The 18,581-nt window shown below is 48.9% G+C and overlaps 1 protein-coding gene across 15 annotated transcripts in view; it reads right to left on the bottom strand.

The window, feature by feature from the left end:
- PITPNM2 (phosphatidylinositol transfer protein membrane associated 2) overlaps window positions 1-18,581 on the bottom strand; it is a 123,649-nt gene that overhangs the window by 4,386 nt on the left and 100,682 nt on the right. For 10 of the 15 annotated variants that reach the window (XM_014253859.2, XM_014253860.2, XM_014253858.2 and 7 more), the window contains 12 exons: window positions 17,551-17,726; window positions 17,025-17,195; window positions 14,940-15,089; window positions 10,272-10,436; window positions 8,263-8,466; window positions 6,398-6,546; window positions 3,640-3,756; window positions 2,876-2,992; window positions 2,384-2,532; window positions 1,596-1,745; window positions 1,335-1,518; window positions 61-189 (listed from right to left, as the gene is read on the bottom strand). In XM_014253859.2, the coding sequence (XP_014109334.1) occupies window positions 61-189; window positions 1,335-1,518; window positions 1,596-1,745; window positions 2,384-2,532; window positions 2,876-2,992; window positions 3,640-3,756; window positions 6,398-6,546; window positions 8,263-8,466; window positions 10,272-10,436; window positions 14,940-15,089; window positions 17,025-17,195; window positions 17,551-17,726 (1,861 nt within the window). The remainder of the gene's footprint in view (window positions 1-60; window positions 190-1,334; window positions 1,519-1,595; window positions 1,746-2,383; window positions 2,533-2,875; window positions 2,993-3,639; window positions 3,757-6,397; window positions 6,547-8,262; window positions 8,467-10,271; window positions 10,437-14,939; window positions 15,090-17,024; window positions 17,196-17,550; window positions 17,727-18,581) is intronic. The other 5 variants (XM_088065176.1, XM_088065178.1, XM_088065177.1 and 2 more) reach the window with 5 other exon arrangements.

Here is an 18,581-nt window from a genome sequence, read left to right as displayed (position 1 = left end):
CACCACACCTGTGATGACCAAATTCCCACCTCCCTCCCACGGGAAGTCCTCGTGTCCTACCTGACACTGGCTCTGCAGCTTCTTGGTGGGTCGACCAACGATGTAGATGTGCGTGGGCGGGAGGCTGATGGAGCTGTACACGGAGATGTCCTTGGTGGATCCGTACGCCGCGTGGATCCTCATGTGCAGCTGGGGGACAGAAACAGCACAGGGTCACAACACACAGGCACCCCATGCTGCTCAGCACGATGGCCTTTGGGTTTTCCAATAGCATTTGTGGGAATGTCAGGTCACTGGAACTAATTCAAATTCCCAGCTGGATAATGAACCACCCAGGGAAGTGCTAATTAACAGAGCCGGGGATGTTTACAGGCCATGACAAGAGGAGTGACAGCGATACAAGAGCAGATCTCCACTTGCTGATCCACGGCCTTCCCTTGAGGTCTGCAGGGGGCAAGGATGCTGCACACTTCCCTGCTGTCACCTGGGGGGAGAGGAGCTGCAGACCTGTACAGGAATCATTAGCCAGGACTGTTCCTCTCCACAGCCAAGCTGCTGTTACCTGCTGGCCGGAGGGATAAGGGACAGGCAGCAAAACCTGCTGCTTTTCAGGGATACCTCTGCCTCTACTTCAAGCAGAGAGCAGCTCCTGGACAACCCCTTCTGTAGTGGGCTGGAGCAGGGGCTGGGAAGAGAATTTCTGACCCTGGTCCCAAACTTGTGGAGGACAAGAGAACAACTGAGGGCCAGCTGCTCCCTCCACTGCCACTCAGACCAAAAAAGGGAACCCAAGAAAGTTAAGGACAGGCTTTTCCTGCTAATAAAACATGGCAAGTACTTGGGATACTGGCAGATCCTTCACCTTCCAGACACAAAACACTTTGTTGTATTTTGGAGCTTCCCTGAGGCTCTGGGCTGAGCAACATCAGGGCGTCCCAAGGGTCAAATGCCTGGAAGATCTCTGTGGAGTCTCCCAGCAAAGCCATTTCTGCAGCAGCTCAATCCCCTCTCAGTCCTGCTGTCTCCACCACAGGCAGCCAAAAAGTCACCAAGCAGGAGAAAAAAGTGCCCGTGGGGGGAAGGGAGGCTCTACTGCCTCTGTTCCATTAGGGGTTTGAGGAGCAGTGATGAAATGGAACAGTGCAGAGCAGAGGCAACACAATTTAACAGCACAGACACTTTTGTAGAGCAATAAGGGGATGAAAATAAAATGAACAGATTCATCTTCCACTGCAGGTCACATTGCTGCCAAGAGACTGCTGCTGACAGTGGAGGTTGGACGAGGAGCAATCTAAACCCGTGCCACGATGCTATTTCAGCGGAGCCAGGCTTACGTCGGTGATGAGGGATTTCAGGAAGTTGGCCTTGTGCCGCAGCGGGTCGTGAACGAGCCCATCGCAGAAGGACACGATCCCGTGGGGGAAGTTGTGCTGTGCTAACCATGCCACCACCCTCTGCTTCTGCATGTCAGGGCGGCCCGTGACATAGATAATGAGGTAGCCAAGGTCTTGCCAGTGCCTGGAAGGAAAGGCACAGGTCAGTGGATTGCAGAACAAGGCCAACGTCAGATCCACTGCCCCAGGCCCTGCCCTGACCTTACAACGTCCACGGCCCCGGCGCGGACTTTGGGGTCGCTGCCCATGATGGACACGCTGGCTGCGAAGGAGCCGTCGATGCTGAACACCACAAACTCCGTCCCCTTCGGCAGCACCGTGATGTAGCTGTCAGCAAACGTGTGGTCACCCCTGAGGGAAGGGATGCAGGTGCTTAGAGGCATCAAAATATCCAGAAGGCATCACCAGGACCTGCAGAGCACCACGAGCCCAAAGCAGCTCCCGCATCTGACCCAAAGGCTGCAACAGTGATGCCACCCTCAGTTAGAGCAGCGACAGGCACTGTGTGAGGGCCTCTGTGTTCAAGTGGGGATGGATTAGCACTCCTTGGCAGCAGAGACTAGAGAGTTACCCCCAGAAAACCATTGCTGGGTTCACCACCCTCCCTTCCTCCCCCTCCCAGAGCCCAACACCAGCAAATGGAGCTGAGCAGGAGCCCCTGGGCTGTGAATCATCACGAGTACAAAGTCCTGTCCCTCAAGGACAAGTTTATGGTCTTTAAAATATGCTCAGTTGTGCAGTTTTGCAGATGGCCATGAGGCCCTGTGGTGCAGAAGACCTGCTCCTGCAGTGGGAGCTCAATTCCTGTGCTGGTGGTGATGCAGGAGCCAGAATAAAATGTGGATTTTCCCCTCACAGCTGCAGAGTACAAACGGCTTTGTCTCTGTTGCTGGCAAACCAGGTTCTGAACCCACCCAGCAACAGGAGGGACAATGTTCTACAGCCATCCAATTCCTCTCTGCTCCTCCTGCAAGCCCCAGGCCCCTCACCTGACCACCATCTTGACGGGGTAGACGCCAATGCCCAGGCGCCGCTCCTCGGGGATGACGTAGGAAATCCTGCCGCTGCTGTTGCTGATCTCCGTGTCAAAGTACACCCACTCCCCCGACGGTGGCTGGGTCATGATGTGGATGTCCACCTGGGGACAGTGAGGCTGTGTCACACCCAGCCGGACAGGCCGAGCACTGGGACATCCCCCCACTCCCTTGGGTGGCAGCGGGGCTGGTCCTGCTCCCACCCTCTACACTTCAGGATCTGAGCTGGGCAGCACCCGAACATCAGGGGCTGGAATGGAACCTCGGTGGTGAGACCTCTGTGACAAATCATGTTCCTGGTGGGAGGCACCCACAAGTCTGAGCAGGAGAACCTGGCCAGGACACAAGGGCAGCAAACCCCAGCAGGAACCAAGGGAGCACTGACCAGCGCTGCCTCTGTCCCACCGTTGTCACCACATGGTGACAACCCCCCAGCACACACGGTACCTTCTCTCCTGTGAGGGTGACCATGTCTAATGGACCATACATGAACCTCCCAGTTAAGGTCTGGGGCCCATCCTCATTAGCAATGGTGTCATTGATCCTGTGGTTGGCTGTGACGTTCTGCACGAGGCAAGAGGGGAGGAGGAAAAAAAATAAACAGTTTTCAGCAATGGATAACCTCACAGGGAAATGCCAAATATAACTGGACAAATTGGAGCATGGGTTTCTCTGTGCCATTTCCTCCCTCCATTCCACCCTCAGCTCTGGGAAAGAATCTGACCTGTGGCAGAGGTGAGGCTCTGTGCCCTGAACTGATGGGTGGATTGGAGTGCTTGAGAGCCAATTTCCATGGCAGGTTGTACGTGCAATTCTGAAACTCTCTATTAACTCTCACTCTTCGGAATTAAGAGGAAATACACACAGCTGCCAGAGAAATCTGCTGATCTTGTTTCAGTTCTAGCACAGAATTGCCCTCTCAGAAAGTGAAGACTTTACTGGGAGCAAAGGGCATTTACTGAGATGAGAACTGGTATTATTGGACATTGAAAGATGCTCCATTCTGACTCGTTCCCTACCCACAGCCAACATTTCCTGTTTTAGAGACTCAAGGTCAAGAGGAGACCTTGCTGACACACACATCTTTAGGGCTGCTCTTTTACAAGCACCCAGGTAGGATACAACCGTTAAAACAGCCCAGCAATGCAACACAACCTTCTGTCTGTGCCATGCCCTCAGAGCAGTTTGTGCAGCCCCAAAACCCCCCTTACCCGGAGCTTCACGTTCGTCCTCTTGCGGAGCCACTTCTCACGGGGCTTGGAGGGGGTGAAGACAGACACCTCCTTCCCATCCAGCTCCAAAACACTCGAGTTCTCATGTCTCATCACCTGCAGGAGGACAGATCCTGGCATCAGCCCTCTCCTCCTGCCTGGCTGTTCTGCATCTCCTGGGCCAGTGGTGAGGAAGGGCAATGCCTGGAGAGATGCCCCTGAGTTTGCTGCTGGGTGTTTGGCTTGTCAGCTCGCAGGTTTGACAAGACAAGTGGCCTTTTCTGCACTGGCAAAGCCTGTGGCCAGCACTGACTTAATCCTGGCTGGGATGCAGGTTTTTTGGACTGTCAGGAGGTACCAAACTGACTCAAACACAGCAGGATGAGCTCCCCACTAAGAGACCTGCCCTTCCTGCAGGGATTCATTATCCCTTCCCACAGTCTGCAAGGGACCACGAGCCTTCCCCCATTCCATAACAGATCCAGCACCAGCTGCTCTGACTGGCCGCATGCCGACAGATGCCGTTCCTTCAGCTTGTTTCTAATTCCTACTGAAATTCCCACCTCTTGTCCCATGGCTTCTGCTCCTCTCACTGATTTGACCCCTGTGGAGGCACACGGGGTCTGGCTTGGATGCATGTGAGGCAGAGCCCAGGCTGTCTGTCCATCCTGGCCCCAAATCCAAGGCTGACAGAACTCCAGGACTTTGTGCTGGTGGGATGTCACTGCCAACCACCCAGTTCTGCAGGGCAATTCCTGTCTGTCACCAGGCCATGGACAGGGATGGGAGGCAAAAACATAAAGAGGGTTAAATCCTACCTAGGTTGCTCTTAACCTCTAGAATGGAAAAGGAAGAATAACACCCAAAGGCTGGGGGACACCTCAAAGACTCACAGCACTGCAGGACTGGGAGGTGATCCTGCACACAGAACTCCAAAACTGCCAGTAGACTTTAGTGACCAAAAAATTAAGAAGCTTCCTAAATGTGGGCTCTTTTACAAGGTCCTGAACATTCTCTGTGAGGTCAACAGCTCTCCAGCTGAGCTTGGCTGACACAGGCCAGCTCTCTGTGCAGAACTGAAGCTGGTTTTCATCCAGGGAAATTGAAAAAGGACCCCAGGGAGGATGAGCTTGCTGGGGCGGGAGCTCATGGAAATCCAATGTAAACAAAATAACAAATTTTACTGAAAATTATTTAAATCAGGAATGTATTCTGAATCCTATCTGGGCTTGTTTTAACAAGATTTTATCTTTGGAGACTAAAACTATTCAACAGCTTCTTTTTACATTTTGTCCAGAGATGACTTTCAAAGGCCATTAGAAGCAAGTCCTTATTAGGGGAAGCAGTTGTGTGGTACTGGCAACGGACAGTGAGAAGACAAAAGATGAGAAAAACCCTGGTCTCAAGGCAAAGAGGAGTGAACAGACACAGGCACTGGGCAAGGAGGTGCCAGACTACCCAGGCAGCCACCAGCAGGTTTAGAATGGATGGAGAGGTACCTCCAAGGTGCCCAAGCCACGAGGTTTGAAACACCACACAGTGCTACAGAGCCAGGTTTGGGCTGAGTAATTGGCTATTTCCCAAGTGGAACATTTTGTGTATGAGACTGTCATGACTGTTCTCCCTCGTGCACAGTGAGAGCTCTCTTCTTTCCAGCCCTGTTAGGCTGGGTTTGATGTGGGACCATCCAGCCAGGAGTGTTCAGGCAGAGCCTGGGAAGAGAAGGTCTCACTGGATTATCAGCACTGATCAGCTGCCACCGGTGCTGTTGTTTATGGTTCTCACACTGCTTGGAAGATAACACTGAAAGAAAGTTTGCCAACAGAATCATAAATAACTGAGAGCTGCAGCAGAGGAGGCTGGAGGAGAACGGGGAGGGTTTAACAGCTGAGCTAACACAAAGCAAACCCAGTGCTGAAGTGGGCAACACAAACCACAGATTTGCTTTGAGTTTTGTTTTTTCCAGCTCCATGCTCTAAGTGTTGTTCCCTGGGGAGTTCATATTTTTTAAGCCAAATAACTCCCCCTCATCCCCAAGGAACTGAAGGGAAAATATTTCTTTTAGGGAAAAATACATTTTAGACAGTAAATTTGAATTTTAGGCCAAATATAGGTTGATAAAATCCGAGGTGTCAGACTCCAGACACCAGCAATCCCCATTCTCCTGGCCCTAGAACTCTTTTGTGCTGCAGGAATGAGAACTAACTCCCAATGAGTTCCTAGAGGAGACAACAATAACTTAGAAATGCAAAATGGAGAACTGCATTCTGCCTACGAATTCATGCTGAATTAATATAAAACCTCCCTTTTGGTTTTATTGTATCTGGTGCTGGTTTAATTTATCCTTTGAGAAGTTTCAGTTTCAGACTTGAGATCTGACCTGGCACACACAGAGCACAGATCACTTCAAGAAACAACTGCCACTGACCTTTGCCACCATGGATCTGAAAGGAAACTGCCCTGGGCTCTCTCCATGGATCCCCAGTGAGCCCATCTGAATCCTGCTCTGATGATAAACCCAGCCCCAAACCAAGCAGGTGTGACAGCATATCCATGAAGTTCAGATGTGTGCAGCTCCACCAACACCACAGGTGAGGAAAAAAAAAAAAAAGAAGGGAAGAAAAATGGATCTGCAGGGGCAAAGGGTATTTTTTCACCTCTATGCATCAACAAACCTTATGGAAGGTGTACTGGGAAAAACAAAGAGCCCAAAGCATTTTTCAACCCAAGGGAGATCAGGGAGAGAGGATGACTGTACCTGTCTGAGCAGGAAGGAGACGACATCCGTGGACTCCCAGTAGCTGGCGTGGAAGAGGTGAGGCAGAGCCACCGTTGGGAAAGCTGTCAGGGCATCAGGGCAGTACAGGGCGTAGTCAATCCGTTTGGTTCCCCACCACTTGGCAGCAACTACAGAAGCAAAACATTCCTTCAGACAAAAGGGCTTCACAAAAGGGAATTCAGGGCTCTGGCTCCTTGCTCCAGGTATGCCAGGTGGCTGCTCCCTGGCTGGTCCCGCTGCTCTGGGGGAACAACCGAGCCAGGGCTCGGTGTTTGCTCACACCAAGGGAGGAACACACGGCCAGCAGCAGGGAGCTCTCCCTTGTTTAAGCAAAGAGGAAGGCACTGGAGGACAGGTTAATTGGCTGTTAGTCCAGACCCCAGGGAAGGGGCTCAAGGCTCCTGTGCAATGAGCCAAAATATAAAGACAGCAACGCATCTCCCTGGAGAGGTGGAAGGAAGGATGGGTGCGCTCTGCCCACCTCTGGCCCTGCTTCCAACTCCTTCAGCTTTCACCAGGGAATTGCATCCAGGTGTTGGCCACACTAAAGAGGACTGAATACTGGGAATCCACAGGATGCTAAAAGGCACCACAGGCAGGGAATATGGCACGTGCTGATGGGACTGGTAGTCCCCAAAAGATCCTTATTGCCCTCCTGGGCTACCATGGTACAGGCAGCCGAGAAGTGCAGCCCAGCCTTCCCAGGGGCACAGCCTCTGTGGTGGACAACAAAAGTACCCGGGAGTATTGAGACTTCATTGCACGGGGGGACAAAAAACCACACTGGGATTTTGTGAGGGACAAGGATACACACAAAACAGACAAGTTTCTCCCTCAGGGAGCCAACAACTCACACACAAGTGTCTGGCAGCGACCCTTCACCCCAGGACACCTCCACACCTCAGCTGCCCTGAACTCTGCCCACACACACGTCCTGCCCCAACCCCTGGAAATGAGAAGGTCTCAGTCCAAAGCCTCAGATCCCAAAGCCATGGGCTGCTTTCCCAGCAGCAAGGAGTTCTCAATGCCTGTGCACTCCAGCCCAGAAAAGCAGCCAAGGAAAGAAAAGATGGAGATCAAGAGAGCAGCAGAAGAATTTTGTTTGTGTTTGCATGCAGGATGCAAGCTGGGCCTTTGACAAGGGCTTCCTCAGCTTGATTTCTCTCTGTGACAATGCTCCCTTTTTAAGGACTTCCAGGAAAGCTGGCAGGTTTAATCCAACACACCCCTCTGCAAAGGGAAATCGGGCTGGTGACGAGCACAGATGCTGAACTGAAAAGATGGATCCAGCAGCTCCTTCCAGAGACCTGCACGGAGTTCCCACCACAGCAAATACAGAGGGATGTGGATTCAGCACAGGTGCCTGGCCACCCTCATCCTGATAGTCCCTGCTTTTCTGAAGAGCCATGGGAAGGAGGAGCAAAGTTTGACAGATCAGCGTGGCTTTTCCAGAGCTCACAGGCACCTCCTTGCAGCCACTTCTGATTCCCTGCCTTCCAAACTGACAGCTCCTGGTCATGTCCCAACTTTCATTTCTCATGCAAGGCCCCAGCTTGGGTAATTTCAGATTCTTTACAGGAAGCAGACAGGATTGACTCTTCCATGCTCAAAAGACAGCGGTGGAGGCAGAAGCGTTGTCCCCTCAGCTCTGCCCAGAAGAATTGCTGCTCCTGCCAAGTTGTTAGCGGTGTTATGATGGATCTTCAGGGCAAAGTGACAGAAATACTTGTTAAGATGCAATCAGAAGCTGCAAGTGCCTCAGTGAAAGCGCAGAGGTTTGTTGTCAAGTTCTGTGACTATCAAATGAGAGAGGAGGCCGACAGGAGTGGATCTCTCCAGAATACCTGTCTTGATGTCCAGGTCTGGTATCCGAAGAGCACAGCCTGCAGCCCGGCTCCGTGGCCCTTTGAGCTTCCTTCCCCTGGCAGGGATTTCGTGTTTATGTTGCCTACGCCTCCTGAACGAGGTTTGGGTAGGGGATTTGTGAGGGAGGGCAAGTTGGGACAGAAGGCTAAACCCCCTACAATGATTAAGGTGGTGTTTGTTTTCTAAAAGGAAAAATAAAATATAAAAAAAAGCAGAAATCACTTATTATTATGGCACACACTGATTTCATCCTCCACAAACTCACAGTACCAGGGGAGCTGCACCCTAGGGAGGCTCCTGGAAGGGAACTGTGGTTTTGCACTGTCCCTCCAACCTTCCTCCAGCTCTCCCTGGGGATAAGCATGGATCACATCCAGCCCTCAGTGCCATGGCTCCACGTTACCACCACACCAACGAGGCTGAGAGCAGGAGCAGCAAAGGCAGAGCCGGAGCTCAAGGGACACTCAGAGTAGAGGGAAGACTCTTCCCCCCGATCTCAGGCTTTGATGGCTGTGTGGAGGAATAAATTACACAAAGCAGAAGCTGCACAAGGGGGGAGTGCACAGGGAAAGCACAGGTGAGTGTTGTGTGACCTGACCCTGCTGTAGCTCGGGACAAGATCTCTCCATGGGACACGCTGGCCTTGGGGCATCACCCCAGCAAAAACCTCCCCATGAACCACCATGGAGTACCAGCCCAGCAGCTCCCCGTGGGTGGGAAAGCAGCACAAAACAAACACCTTCTCCCTCAGGAGCTGCTCCCAAGCAGATTCCTATTTAGCAGTGCTTGGCAGGATGTCAGGACAAGTAAAAGGACGCACGCGGGGAGCGCGGTGTCGGCTCTCAGATACACTTTGAGCACAAAAACCTCATTTGTCAGAGAAAGTATTTCAGTCCTGCTGCTGAGTTTTGCCTCAAACAGGGCAGGAGGTTACAGCAGCCCCCACAGACCTTCAACAACTCATACCTGCCTCCAGGAGCATTATTAACCTCAGCAATTAATTAAGGAGTGAGTAATTCACAACCCGTGCCAGGAATGTATCTCTAAATTTTTGAGACCTTCTGAGAATAGAGTTTGGGCTCAAGATTTTCTCATATGCATTGGTGGTTTGTGGGGTTTTTTTGGTCTGGGGGCTTTTTGTGTGTGATTTTTTTTTTTTTTAAGTTTTTTTTTTAGTTTTTGTTTTGGTTTTTTTGAGTTTTCAGCCTTTTTTTTGGTCCAAATTACCAGAGGTCCATGAGGACACAGAATTCATCTCATACCTGAGCTGAAACAAAGAAGGGGCCAAGCCAATTATAAAGTTTGTTCTTCTCTACTTAAAGTCTGTTCTCCGCTATGTGAGTTAGGAAGTTATACAGGTCTTGGGGAAAATAATAAATAAAAAATCCCTTTTAGTCCTCATTTGGCTCTGGGAAATGGGTTGTAACTGACTGGGAGCTGCCCTGTGGCCTGCAGAAGAGCTGAATTTGTAATGCAAAGTAATAAATGTTCTGTTCTGAACCAACCTGTCCTCACCTTTCAGTGGTACAGAGGGGCTTACTCATCCCTGTTTTTGTGGGCCACGTTTGAGGGATCTGCATCAAGCCACATCCTGCATCACCCATTTGCTGTCAAGTGCTGATCCCAACCAGTTCTGCATGACTTACCACAGCAGCACAGAAATCCCTCTGGATTAACCCTCACCTCACACAACAGCCAAACAGTGCTCAGAGCCAGCAATTATTACAATTATTATCTTTGTTGGAACAATTCATCACCAGCAAAGGTCCAACATGCATAACACAGCCGTGGTCCCTGCGTGGCCAGCAAATACATCACCTGTTCTTCCAGGGGATGTGATAACCCATGGCACTGAGTGTGCAAAGGGAGAATAATTCCAAGCTTTTGGTTATGAACGGGAAGCACCCCCCGGACAGACGGACGGACAGAAGCTGCTCGGCCCGGAGCGTGGTGTGAGAGCGGAGCCTCGGAGGGGTGCAGCACTTACTGTTGGCTATGTTGGAAGCAGTGTAACTGTCTGCCATTCCTGAGACCTGGCTGGCAATGCTGATCTCACTGGCTCTCCGGAAGCCCCTGAACTGAGGGGCTGAAATGGGGGTGGACAGGGACGCGTTTTCCATGAAGACGGCACCATGAGACTGAACAACATCTGCTACAAAGTTGAAACAGGGAAATCAAAATATTAGACCAACAGACAGAGGCTGGGCAAGATGAACTCGGGGTGGGGAGGAAGGAGGCAAACAAAGCTGGTAGGTGCAAAAACCTTTCAGAGCCGATTGGAATGAAACAGAAACACCCCACATTTCATTGGAGCTCTGGTTTGAAAAGAAAGCAAACAGCACAGCAGGCAGAGACATGTGGCTGGAGGAGCAGTCTTTGATTGAGAGAAGCAAAGTAAGTAGCTCAAAAACCAGATCCAAAGAAAAACCCCCGCAGACTTATTCAAGCATCAATAACAAGCATGTGTCATACATACAGATGTGGATATACACAATTTTATATATTCACATCAAGACAAAATAACCAAGGTAAGGAAAACAACAAAAAAACAACCTTAGAAAGGGATGTTTGTTTTCTTGAGATATTTAAATTTAAATGAATGTCTCCAAGATAGAAGCATTATTAAAACTCAAAAAGCAAGAAAACATCTTCATGCCTGGCAGGGACTAAATTTGGACTTGTATTTTACTGCTGAAGGATACAGCCAACACTCATCAATCTGGAGAAAAGGCTACTGAAGGGAGTCTGGTGTTGAGCACTTGTATCTCCCATCAGAGTCAGCAGATCAGGGAGCACTCAGGCTCTATGAAAACTGAGCTTTTTTGGTACAACATGCAGGTCTGGATTTTTAAATCCCAACCTGAGGTTTTACCGAGTTAGGCCAAACCCTTTAGTGCATAAATACAGAAAGGAGGGTTTAAATTCATGCTCACACAAATCTTATATATGGATGGGAAGAAAAAGGACCTCAAATGCTCAGAAGCAGCAAAATGAGGGATGCTGAAAGTCACACTAAAATCCCTGCATTTCAGTTTTCTCTCTAGAACAGTGCCAAGAGCATCCACCCCTGTGTGGATGCTATGAGGCTGAATTAAGTGGGATATCCCAAGCTCCTGCAGGGCAGAGGTTTGTAATGCCAACACCTGGTGCTCACAGCAGGCAGCACCAGTGTGGCAGTAACATGCAAAAGCAAAGCAATTCACAATGGTTTTTAAAGTTGCCCATCCCTGATGCACTTGAGGAGCAGCACCTGAATTTATTCCCAGGTATCAGACAGGAGATACCCCAAGGAATGTGAGCACATTACTCCCACACATTGACATCCTCCACCTATTCCAGCCTGTTTACATATCCCTGGATTTAATCCCAGCACATGGCTGACACAGGGCGTTGTTTTAGCAACTGGTTTATTTTAATACCAATCTTTTCTTGCTTGAGGCTACTGATTTTCTCCCTCCAATCCCTCAGTTCGCAGCAGCGGCGTCTGTGCCCACACAAATCCTGCTGCAGCTGAGGGAGAGGGAATGTACGAAGCAGAAAATGTGTGGCTAAGTGTCAGTAAGAGAGTTCTGTTCTCTGCAGGGAAAATCAGGCCACAAGCTGCTCTGTGTAAAAGCTTTGTGGACTGTGAGATCTGAGCCTTAGCGGGAGCCTGACCTGATGATGAGCTGCACACACAGCCCACGTTGTGCCTCAAAGTCCATTAGCAGCATCACTTTCGCAGCACTTTCCCCCTCTTTCCAGCTTGCCCCGAGCTGCTGGCTGTCAGGGCTGTGACCAGGATCCACAACACGGCCGGTCCCACCAGGCCAGTGCTGTTTTCTGACTGCACAAACACCATCGTGAGCAAGAAGAGGCAGTCCAAGAGGAAAACAGGAGCTGCACTGAGCCCCACAAAGATCTCAAGGGTCTCATTCCCTTTGCCGGGACTTTGATTTGTTTTGACTCCATTAGTCCATCTTCACTTAGCTCTGCCTGAACTTCAGCTCCTTTCTGAGAGCCCAGAGAGTGAATAAAGGAAGAAACAGTGAGATTTTAGGCATGCTCTTTTTTAGCCAATTTTGTTTTCCTGGGCCTGACCAGGGATTTTGGAATATAATGAGTTTGCAACAAAAGCACCCAACCTCAGCAGCCCTTCCAGCCCCATCCTGGTGTCACCAGAGGAACAATTCCCACTCCTGCTAAAACCTGATGCGTTTCAGCATTACTGAACCGTTCAGTTCAGCACTGCCTGCGTTGGTGGCAGGAATCTGCTCTGCAGGGGACAAGGTGCCACCCGACAGCAGCGCTCCCCTGCTCCTGCCCACTCAGGTTGCTCTTGTGCTTCTCCCTTTCCCCAGGCTACACACCCTCTGTCCCTGAGAAAGGGCAGTTTCTAAGAAAAATCAAGGCCAGGAAAAGGCAGGGTGGGAAATGTGGAGAAAAATCTGTTTTATGCATTACAACCCACTCAGAAAAGCTTCCTCCACACCAAAGCTGCAGTGACAGCAACTTGCAAAGAAAATCCTGAGACCTGACTCGCAGAAAAAACCCACAAACCTAACAACATGTTTCCTGAATTTGTGTATTCTCCGCATCATGTCTCTTGTGCAGCAACTCTGACACCAAAGGGGCTTTCTTGGGGATTTTGGTGACCAGGGTGGGATGTCACAGATGCTGCCACACTGGCACAGACAGCCAGGTGTTCCTAACTGGAGCTATGGGAAGCCTCCTGCACTCCAGAGGAGCATCCCCAGCCACAGCTCAGGTCCTGACAGCCAAGGGGAGGCCAGAGTGAAGCCAGAAGGTCCAGCAGCAGGAGCTGTATCAAGATTAGCTGCTCCTGGGTCACTCAGCAAGGACAGAGGTGCCCTTGTTTACTGCACTTGGCACTGTCACTCAGGGCTGACTCAGGGCGAGGAAGAGGAGCTTGGCTGGAGCAATGCCCCAAGCACCCTCCCAGCAAAGCCCCTGCTGCTGCTGGAACCACATCATGGCCCAGCCCATGCCATGGCCCAAGGTTTAATTGCGCTTCCAGGGGAGTGGACATGGGAAGCCAAATCACATTTTTCGTTTTGGAATACCTATGAATATTTAATACTCATTTTGGTGCTGTGCTCTTTCTTTTTGGACTCATTTATCAATGATCTTGTAAGAGAACATCCCTGAGCCATCCTCTCAGGTAAGTCCTTGGGGTACCTGAATGATAGATTTTGATATGTGCTATTTAGAGACTGAGCTATTGCACCAAAGTGGGAAATACTGAAAGCAAACAAAAAGTATGTACAGTTCAATAAAAACAAGAATATTAAAAACCATAGAAAAGCCAGGCAGCTGCTCAGCACAGGCCAGGCCCTGCTTGCACTGGAGTCACCTGTCAGTGCTGGGCACTCTGCAGCCACTGCCCTGAGAGAAAGAGAAACACATTTCTGCTGTCCACAAGTTTTGGTGATTTTGGAAATCCCCTGCAGTCCAGTGGCCGATTCAGCACTTGCTACACTCACATCAAGAACTGCTTGGACACACTGTGCTCTTGTCCCACAATGTAAAAAGCAGAGAATCGTAGAATGCTGTAAGGGTTTGGGTTGGAAGGCACCTTAAAGACCATCTAATTCCATCCCCTGCCATGGGCAAGGGATGGCTCTACAAGCTCTGTCCTGAGCACAGGAAGTGTCAGCTCGCAGTGAAATGGCATTTCATCAGGGACCTCCAAAGCGATTAATTAATTGTACCAAATCCTTTCCCTCTGCTTTATCACAGAACCTCACAGCACAGCCAACAGGGCAACTGCACACCCAAAAATCCTCTCCACCTCCAGGGGACAGAGGGAGAGACCACCCGGAAAACTCGGCAGTGTTGCCGTCCTGTATGAGCACATAACAGCCCAAACTGCTCAGGGACAGTGAGGGTCAGCTTGTTAAAGACAAACAGGGCAGCAGAACCCAGCTCTCAATGCAAAACACTGAGAAAGGAATGAGAATGGGCAAGTGAGACACGCAGGGAAGGAAAAAAACCAAAACAAAGGCAAATCTCATCAAAATTGCAGATGTAGCACCAGCCACAATCAGAATAAATGAGGCCATGCAGCATTGATGATGGAAAATGAGGCAAAACAAATGCATCAAACTTTGCTTTTAAGGCAGGAGACAAGAAATTAATTTAAATTAACCAACACGCAGAGCCACCCTGGGGTCTGAAAGCGTCAGTGCTGTGTTCAGCAGAGCCACAATAAGTGTCCAAACGTGAAATGCTCAAAGGGACAAAAACTGGTCTGACATGGACATCAACTGGACTTCTGGGCACGGTGATTTGTGGCTGCTGGGGAGCTGCACACTGCAGGACACCCTTGGTGAATCCTGCCCTTGGTGAGTGCCACACGAGCAGCACCACCAGGTCTCTGCCACAGCCTCTCTCCAGCAGCAAGGAGCAAACCAGTCCGTGCATGGCAGCAGCTCCTTCCCAGCATCAACACCGGAAGGGGACAGAGTTTCCAACCCCAAGCCCTTTTTCCACAGTGGCTCTCCCAGAGCCAGGTGTGATCCCCAGAGGTTGTTTTGTGTGGCACAGCCTGAGACACAGCACCAAGATTTCAACTCCAGGAGGCAACAGTGTGATCTCCAAAAAAGGACCCCAAGAACCCAACACCACAGACAATACGGAAGTGTAGATTACACACACTCAGCACAACCAGCACTTTTATTGGAAACATCTTGCCAATTCAGTACGGGAACGGGGATACTTGTTTCCATGAAGCTGTCCTGGTGCTGGAGAGCACCCAGAGGGCTACTTTCCATGAGGAGGATGGGATTGTTCTGGATTGTCTCAACTAGAAGCAGATGGGGAAAAAAAAAACATAACAGAAGGACAAAGAACAACAGACATGCGGCCACAAAGTGTTAAACATACAAACAGTTACACCCCAGCACTTAATTATGAGTCTTCAATGAACAGACAACCTTCAAATAGAGTAAAAGAAACAAAACAGGGGTGATTTCCAAACAGACCAACATCAGAGATTAACTGGGAGCAGAGGAGAACACAACGATGGCATTTCAACAACAAAAGGGAGGCACCTTCACCCCCTTCTAAGCCAAATCCATAAATACACAACAGATCCAGAGAACTCTTTTTTTACTATGAGTGGAAAAAAATATGCTGTAAGGGAAGAATCAGACTCACAGCCTACACAGTGCAAAGCACAGGAGTAAGCAGGGATGTGAGTTTGATTTTACTCTGCAAGTTCATTGAAATGAAACAGGGACCAGCATTTAGTACAGATGGGAAAATGGGGGGAAAAAACAGCCCAAGAGGCTTTCTGAATTGTGGACTCCCAAAAAAAGCTACCTGCATGAGGAGATGTGCACAAGCAATGTTACACAAGGCTTTGTACAAAACCAATTATAACTGAGCACCTGAATTTTACATGATCAGCAAAACATACAGCTTAATTATAGCGGCAATTAACTTTTGTGGAGAGCCCTCCAGTGAACACTAACTTCAGGAGCAGCTTGGTGAATCATGGTTAGTCCTTCTGGGTAATGTGTCCATCACAACAGGGACCCTAATGAAAGGAATGGCCTGTTATTTTCTGATAAGCAAATGAAGGGACTTTGTCTTACAGGAAAAGAGAATTCAAAGCTGGTTTTTGTCCATTTTATTCATCAAGGCAGAGCAGTATCTCTTAAAATAACAAGGCTCAGACCTGGAGGTTTTGCAATCACTCTGCCCTTCTCATAGGAGAGCTAATTGGTGTTTAACCTCACTGCATAGCAAGTGTCTCTCCAAACACAGCCAACTCAGAGGTCCAGGGAGGCTCTAATATTCCTGCTGCTGTCCAGAATGACAACCAGAACACAGGTTTAGTGTCAATGGAACCTCTACCTCTGGGTTCAGTGAGAACAGAGGCTTTGGAATATATTTCAGAGAAAGAAGGTAAGATGTTTAGCTGTAATTTTTGTGTAATAAGCCCCTTGCAGCTGATACCTAGAATACACCCAAAAAGCAAATTGCTCTTCAAGTTGCTATAGATTCCCTGAGCTGTTGTAACTGGCCTGGGTACAAATGCAGTTGTGGGTGGATCCATTTTTAAAAAGTGTTGCAGCAAGATCTTGGCTAAATTTGACAAGTGAGTGGGGCCTGCAGAAAGCATTTTATTCACTTCATTAAACATGGGGTTTAATTTGTGCCCATTTAACAAATCAGACCTCTGGATTGAGCAATTACAATACTGGAAGACACTGATACATGTAGAAGGCCACTTCTTTAAATTTTCAACTTTAAAATGATGCAGAGGATCACCAGAATTATTCAGCTCTAGATATACTTTTCTTTTTCATTTAGTCCTGCATGACTCAAATATTAAACAAATGGGATGCAAACAAGTAAATCATCTCATCATCTCACTGTAGACTCTGCTTCCTCCAGTCTTCTCTGGCCCTCCAAGTCCTAAATTCTGCCAACTCCATTGTATTTCATTCACTCTCAATCACAAGCACCAGTCTGGGTGTAAAACAGAGGCCTTGACAGAGAGGTCACCACCTCATGACCCTCAGCAGCTGGAGGCCCTTGTGTGACAAACAGAGGGCACACAGCACACAAGGCACTTATTTCACTGGAAAAAAATTCTTTTTCTGGTAAATCAGGAACAAGGCTAATGCTACAGGGCCAGTTTTCTTTCTCACCATTTCCAACTGCGTTGATAACTTCATGTAAAATGTGGCTGTAACCCTTTAAACAGCTAATGTGGATCCAGAGGACTTACCCAAAACAGCAGAGTTGCCATCGCCCAGTGGGAATCTCTGGTACCGGGGGATATTGAAGGGGGGTAAAAGGTAAAACTTCCTCTCCAAAAGAGGCTCGAGGCGTGAAGCAGATGGGTCTGCAGGGTGGAACAGGTTATAGACCTGCTGACAAGCTGGTCTGAGCTGAAAGACTAAAAAGACAAAGAAAAAAAAAATCCCTCAAGTATCAAAATATTACTTGTTAGAATACTCTAAATGTTTGTCTCTGAAAAGGACAACTGTCAGGTTACAAAATTGCAGAAGATTTATCATCTCCTGGTTCAGTCAACTGAAACAATTCATTACAACGTTTACAGATTCAAGAATTGCCCAGCACCTTCCCTCTTTGGAAATGGTATAATCGGTGGTGCGTGGAGCACACGGAGATCTGCTTCTTTATGGCACAATAAATATCATACAGAAATGTTTGGGTTTAACCAGACTCCTCAAGTGCAGCAGGAGGTGCTTACACCACCCTCCAAGGGAGCAGTTTGCACCAGGACTTACTGTCAAGAGCTGGAATTACAGTTTTCCTCAGTGCAAGCACCAGACCCAAGGGAGAACCAAAGAGGAAGAAGTCGGTGATCTCAAAGTCAAATTTCCCAATATTTCCTCCATCCAACATTGTGGAGCTGCTGGATCGCCTGGATGTGGGGTCATTTCTCAGGACACTAGAATGTAAACTGGGACAAGAACAGAAAATGAAGTCTGAATTTTAGTCTCACTGTGTTTTCATAATTAAAGCCTGGATTAGTGATTGACAGTGGTTATAATTTCTATCTTTTCAGTGCAGGAATTGTGCTAATCAACCCACAGTGACCCCACCGCACTGGCATCATTTAAATGCACAAATCCAAGCTTCAGGTGAGCTCATTTACACATCATCTCCTCAAAATGTTTTTTCTTTAAGGAGTCAAAACCGTGGTTGCTGCTACTATATAGAACATGTCCAGCTTTTCCTCCCCCTCTCAGGTGTCAAATCTGTTTGCAAAATTCCGCCTCTGTGTTGTTGGGCTGGGCAATGCACAGGTTTAACATAGAGATTTAAATTCATATTTTCCTGGGACACTGAAGAAGAAGCAGCAGAAATGCTCAGGTGAAAATCCTGGGAATCCACCCCCACGTTAGGGAGAGTTGCTTCTTTGCAGTCTAGATCTGAGAAAGTGAAATGACAGATGTGTAACACTGATCACCTGGTTCACACAAGGATTTCTGAGATGCTTCTATTCCCACCCAAAAGCATGAAACTGCAAATTCCTTTCCTTTCCTGCTCTCCACCTTGTGCAGATTCCAGTGGCAGCTGTGGTGGGATATCTCATTATAATTAGAAGCAGAGGGTTGAAGGCAGTACCAGCAGTGCCTTAAGAGGGTGTTTGCAAACACTTTAAAAAGCACCAGGAGAGGTTCTATAAATCATGTAGGAGAAATGGATACCATAAGAGCTGGGTTGGATAAAGAGTTTAGTGCCCTGGAGTCGGGGACAATGCAAATCCAACAGTCTCCTGCTGGCTCTGTGGCCCCAAAACAAAACCCCAGGT

The sequence above is a fragment of the Pseudopodoces humilis genome, chromosome 20 (genome assembly GCF_049639895.1).
Source record: "Pseudopodoces humilis isolate 2021_Gansu_Grassland_sample_001 chromosome 20, ASM4963989v1, whole genome shotgun sequence".
NCBI classification, from domain to species: Eukaryota; Metazoa; Chordata; class Aves; order Passeriformes; family Paridae; genus Pseudopodoces; species Pseudopodoces humilis.
Note: the sequence above shows the minus strand (reverse complement) of the source record. Positions and strands in the feature narration are given on the sequence as shown.